The sequence below is a fragment of the Aplysia californica genome, unplaced genomic scaffold, assembly GCF_000002075.1.
Source record: "Aplysia californica isolate F4 #8 unplaced genomic scaffold, AplCal3.0 scaffold00166, whole genome shotgun sequence".
NCBI lineage: Eukaryota > Metazoa > Mollusca > Gastropoda > Aplysiida > Aplysiidae > Aplysia > Aplysia californica.
The window spans coordinates 265,181-271,263 of NW_004797436.1; the positions used below are offsets into that span (position 1 = coordinate 265,181).

At 39.9% G+C, this 6,083-nt stretch overlaps 1 protein-coding gene across 1 annotated transcript; it reads right to left on the reverse strand.

Annotated features, from left to right (window-relative positions):
* Positions 1-307: 307 nt before the first annotated feature.
* LOC101849924 (angiopoietin-4) lies at positions 308-4,313 on the reverse strand. Its single transcript, XM_035969658.1, has 4 exons — positions 3,510-4,313; positions 2,249-2,392; positions 1,029-1,262; positions 308-454 (listed from the first exon to the last, which is right to left on the reverse strand). Exons 1-4 carry the CDS (start codon positions 4,134-4,136, stop codon positions 308-310), a joined length of 1,152 nt encoding a protein of 383 aa, XP_035825551.1. The 5' UTR covers positions 4,137-4,313.
* Positions 4,314-6,083: the final 1,770 nt, after the last annotated feature.

The window sequence follows — 6,083 nt, forward strand, 5'->3', positions numbered from 1 at the left end:
TTAATCTCACCTGTATTACAGTTCATTCATAATAATTGATCTCACTAGTATTACAGTTCATTTATAATAATTAATCTCACCTGTATTACAGTTCATTCATAATCACTGATCTCACATGTATTCCAGTTATAATTATTGATATCTTCTGATTTATAGTTAAAACATAATTATGGTTCTCACCTGTATTACAGTTTAATAATAATAATAATAATAATAATAATAATAATAATAATAATAATAATAATAATAATAATAATAATAATGGATCTCACCTTTATTCCAGTTATAATTATTAATTTCTTTTGATTTACAGTTGAATCATAATTATGGATCTCACCTGTATTACAACCCAGCCACCACCGTCCGTCACGGTATCGCAAACGACCGTCATGCCTCTATTAAGCCGGACCACAGGCCGGGGACCCAGAGCCTGGGCGTCAGTGCACGTGCGGGGCTGAAAAGAAATCCACAGAGACAAGAGTCAGACGAACAACTGGAAGCGGGTGGTTGAAGGGTGCTCTGGTGTAGTTTATCGTTTATTTTCTCTATCTAACGTCTCTCGTCCTTATCTCTGTCCTTCTTTTTTGTGTTTGTTACTCTCTTGTAACACCTCTAATCTTTGGCAATTATATTGCAAGTGCCGTAAAACCCTTTCTTAAACTGAACAGCTGGGGGAAATGGCGAGGTGAGGTCGGCGTGGCTACTACATGACGCCAGGCATTCTGAGAGAATGTGGACCTTTGGGAAGTGTTATCTTTCAGTCAGGCAGTCAGTTTCTGTTTATCACTCAGTATCAGCCTGTCAACAACGTTATTACTCATGCGATCAAACAGTATAATAGTTTATCAATCAGTCATCCAGTCTGTAAACCACTCAGCTTGTCTGCCAGTGTATGACTCGGGCGATGGGCAGTTTATCAATCAGTCATTCAGTCAGTTCATCAATCAAATAATATGTGGTTTCTGTCTCTCATGTACAATATAATTTCAATCATATTATACACGCGAGGAATATTTTAAAAACCTCACCCAAAATACATCAGAATAGATTTTCACCTGTAGCTGGCTCTCCAACTCGCTTTCGACATCTTCTAGAGCTTCCATTGTTGCCGTTAAATTCCCCTCAAGTTCTTGTCTCTGTGAGAGCAGTTCTTTAAGAACCTCTCTCTTGTTCTTCTCCAAAGCTGCTTCCATGTTTTCAAGGATGTCTCTTTTCTGTTTCTGGCATTCCTTCTTGTTCTCCTCGATCGTGTTGCTCAAGGCCTGAAAGTGACCACACGAGGGTTATCATTATCATAATTATGAATAATATGTGTACAACTTTTTTTACCACTTTCTATTCTCCCTGCAAATAAATCTAATGATGAGACAACAGTATTGACAAACTAAATTGTTTTATTATTTTCTACGAGGCAGTGTACACTAATCAGTTAGGTTACAGCGACGATGCTGACCACAGCAAAGACGTATTTTAATTTTCAGGCCAAGCACAACGTTGGAAGTGATTATTTTTGCCTCCTCAAAGATCATAATCATTTATCATCATCCTTTCTTCACCTTAACGAAAACCTCAAGATACACGATTCCCTTCATTCAGAAATAATAACTCTGTTTCAGGATATCGACTGCTCGGTGTAAGACTGCAAGACTCAGTCATACGTCACTTTTCAAAATGGCGTATACTGGAGATGTGCAGCGACAAAGCAGTTGATACGCAGTTCCTGGGTAGATATGTTAACTCGTCAATATCAGGGAACAATAATGTGAGGATCCTGGTAAAAACCTGCGCTCGTCAATATAATAAAATCTAAAAAACAGGCATTTTCACACCCGTTAATTTGGCAATTTCTATCAATTATTTTTATCTCAACTCATTTAAAGTACGTTTAAAATCACATTACTGCGTTGATTTTAAATCTTTAAAAAAAGTTGATCAAGGGCAACCAATGAATGTAAATGTGCAGATTCCAAGGATATTCACGAGTTGGAAGTCACCAAATTTTGATGTCCATTTTCTCGCTAATTTTACGCCTGACTCTAGGCGACCTCTCCTTTTCAATAGCAAATATCTTGATTTACGAAATATATCTTTTTTTTCTCCTCATTTAAAGCAAGAAAAAGGAACAAGCTATATGATGCTAAGTCCCATCCAGAAAAAAAAGAAAAGAAAAGCCCAAAGACGTGTCTCAAAACTGACGAACGCTTGATTTCACCTCGTAGTGACAAAATACTTCGAGACAGATTCTCACATTCCACAGGATCTCCAATTTATTTTCCAAAATCGCCCCCAGTGCCTCCACGGGCGCCGTCATCTTTTTCAGGATTTGACGTTCCTTTGAGCGCAGTACGCGCTGACATTCTTTCTTGTTCTCTTCCACTCTGTGGCCAAGGACCTGTAAAGTGATCACACTCTTGAAAGTTATAAACAGGTATTATAGGCATTTCTATAAGGAGGGAGACGGATAAGCAGACAGAGAAGAACACAACAAAAAGACAATATCAAAGAGTGGACTGGCTGTGACTGGGACATCATACCAAAGATGATCATACTTCAGAAAATTGAGAGCCACGAGGAGTGGAAGAAGCTCGTTGTAAAGTAAAATCTACAGTGCCCCCCCCCCCCTCCCCCCCCCCCCTTACGGGCACGGATTATGCTTCAGACAGAGCCTAATCATAAAGAAAGAAAGGAAGAAAGAAATTGTAAAGAAAAAGACAGACACAGAAAGAAATTAAAAACCAAAGAAAGTAAAAGAAACGATGATATTGACAAACTGCATTGCTTTTTCACCTGTCAAGTACGCCAATGAAGGCTTTCTTTATAGTATCGAGGCAACAGTGGCTTTGCGAACACATAATGTTTCGATTTTCATTTGGCTCCCATAAAGTCCCTGTTAAACTTTTCCTGACGTTTCCGTCAGTTCAGATTCCATGGGCGCCCCGGTAGCTCAGATGGTATCATGCTGTACTACGGAGTGGATTTGCCCTGGTTCAAATCCAATACTGAGCATTCTTGTGCCCGGATCGCTTTGTTCAAGAAACCCATGCCATATTTGACAAAAATCGAGTGTTTGCTCTCCCGTGATCGCAGATCTTTCTTCGCCACAGATTTTTTCGAAAAGATATGCAATGGAGAATGATCTGCGGCTATGGAAAAGAAAAAAAAAAGAAAAAAAAAAGAAAGAAAAAAAGGAAAAAAAGGAAAAAAGGGGAAAAAGAGTCGATTTTTAGAAAAAAAAGTGGCATATGGGTTTCTTGAACTGAACTGAACCATTGAGCTGCGTGTCACTAGTGTCAGTAGTAAATATACGATCGAACAACTTCCACCCCCCCCCAATAGTCTTGGAAATTGTTCTCTATACATAGTGCATTTTAGGCAATCTGGTAAAGATATATTTCCTTGCCCTGGGAGCTGTGTATTTCCTACTTTTTTAAAGATAAATAATAATTCATTCGTGGACAAAAGTTTTCCCGTCAATGGTGGGGAACAAATACTATGAGACAGATTCTCACCTGTAGCTGGCTCCTCAACTTGTTTTCAAAACCTGATTCAAGAACCTCCATTGTCGACGTTACATTTTCCACCAAGTTTTGTTTTAGCATATTCAGTTGCGAAGAACATTCTCTTTTATTCTGTTCCACAATTTCGCCTAGGATCTGAACAGTGAGAACTGTTTTACGTGTGATGAACACTGGCCGACTTTTTTGCCACACGACGTTTTCCTGAAATGTGAGAGTTATGACATCGCAGCGGTACTGGCCAGTCGTTTCATCTGTTGCCACAGGCCAAATAATCCTCAGGAAACTGTCTTCAGCCGAGTCGATACTGCCTTCAACAACAAATACATCTCCAGATTTTTGTCTGACTTTCATTTCTCCGCGCTGGAGTTCTGCCACACTGCTCCACTCTTCATGGTCCCACTTCAGTATCCTCATCAGGAGAATGTCCGAAATGTCGTGTGGAGGGTATAGGTTAAAACAGTCCAGTGACACATTGGATGTTAGTCCTATTTCAACTTCAGAGGTTGTTACGTTCAGAACACATGCATTTGAGGTCGGTGTCAAGACAGCTGCCAGAATAATCTGCACGAATATCCAGGTGGCCTCCATTCTTCTCGCACAGCGGCTTACTTGGGTCATGATGATCTGTCACTAGCTTTGCCGGAAAATCTATACAAAAATTAGAAGAAAAAAAACACAACAACAACTCAGTCAAGACGAAATTTAAAGGGTCAAGAAAAAAGCAGGATAAGTCCATTTTAAAGAAAAAGTCAGGGTCTGACCGTCAACTTACAGCAACATCTGCGCAATGTCCCTCTGAAATCAGTCAAGGGAAAAATCAGTATGTCTTTCATAGTTTGCATTTTAATAAAAGCGAATCAAGTTAAACGGAAGCCAAGTCCAACTTTAGAATGGTGGGAAATACTTTAAGCCGTCGTAGGATTAAAGTGGCTGCCTGATTTTCCTTTTATCTCTTCATTAGGATTGTAATAACTTTAAAAAACCCAATACAACACTCATCACTTAGAGCCATCACGTGGATATTCTGTCCTGGGCACTCTGTAGTGAAAGGCAATGAGGAGGCTGATATGCTGGCAGGCAGTGCCGTGGTTGATGGTGATGTGAAATTTGACAAAGGAGAAGTGTTGAAGACCATGGAGAAAAAGTTGCGGGAAGAAGACTGGGAGACAGCAGAACACCACGCAATCATAAGGATGCGGGAAAAGGGGATAGAGAGGGGAGAAGGAAGAAAGGAACGATTATCTGAAAAGGAAAGACGTCACCATAATCAGACAGCCACCGGCGCAATCAGTATGGATGCCTTGCGGGCTTTGGTGCTGGGGAGAACTGAGCACTTATGGACCTGTCCGGTGTGCAATGACGTTGTTGCCGAGGACAGGTAATACAGGTAAAAAAAACCAACGTCAAAATATTTCAGAACAAGCCAAACAAGTTGTTCCAAATTTTTGGCTCGGGACAACCCTCAACGATGTCTATAGAATTATCTTCTGTAGACATAATAATAATAATACATAATGTATAACACCTAGTACATATTAGTGCCAGTCAGATTCATTGATTGATTCGGGGATAGCAGGATTGCTCTTCATGGATGGGATAAAAGCTACCATTTTGACACAATACACCCGAAGTCAACTAACTTTGACAGTTTGAATGGTAATTTAAAAAACCGTTTGGTTTGTTATTCAAGGTTTCGAGACGAATCAATCATATCGTGCGAAAATGGTAGCTTTTCCCTTTCCTGAATGAAGATCAGGGTGCCCCCAACTGAATCCGGTGGCGTGTGCCTATTGCACAGGGTATGATTCACCAAGGAATTATTCAAAGACAGTCTTCGTTCTTTGTCTTGTTCTTCGAACGTTTTGTATCAGCACTTGTAAAGAGAATCCACAAGTTAGTAAACTATAGGTTAGTAGCAGTGACGTCCAGGATCGACCCTGCCTCCTAAACGATCTACTATGTGTCGATGGGGACGTAAAACGTCTATACTTTTTAAAATGATATTACCGGTTAAAGGAAGGTCAACATTTTGAGATAAATACAATGTTCAATGCATGAAAAACTTGAGGAAATCAGCCCTACCCCCTTAAGCTACTACGTCAACAAGATCTTTCAGTTTTTTTAACTGTGATACCCTCAGTAGACATATTCATTGAAGAACTTAACTATTGTTTGTTCGACCATCGAGGTACAAACCGATCGCCCGACTCGCAGCCTTTAAAAAAAAGAGGTTGTAATAAGGCTTTGAATCGGGCGACCGTTTGGCGATCGGTTTTTCGATCTCCCAATGCGCACTGGGTAATAGTGGAACGTTATTCCTGGTACAGCTTAACTTTCGTTTGTGTGACGTACAATATTATGTGTGTGGTCAGAATTAAAAAGAGAGCTTTTGGTCAGAGGAGGTCATACAATTTGTCCAGATCATCGAACTGGACATAGATTATGTTTAGAGAATACAGAACTTGCAGCAAGCAAGCAAGCACGCAAGCAAGCAAGCAAGCAAGCAAGCAAGCAAGCAAGCAAGCAAAAAGAAGAAAGAAGAAAAAGAAGAAGAAAAATAATAAT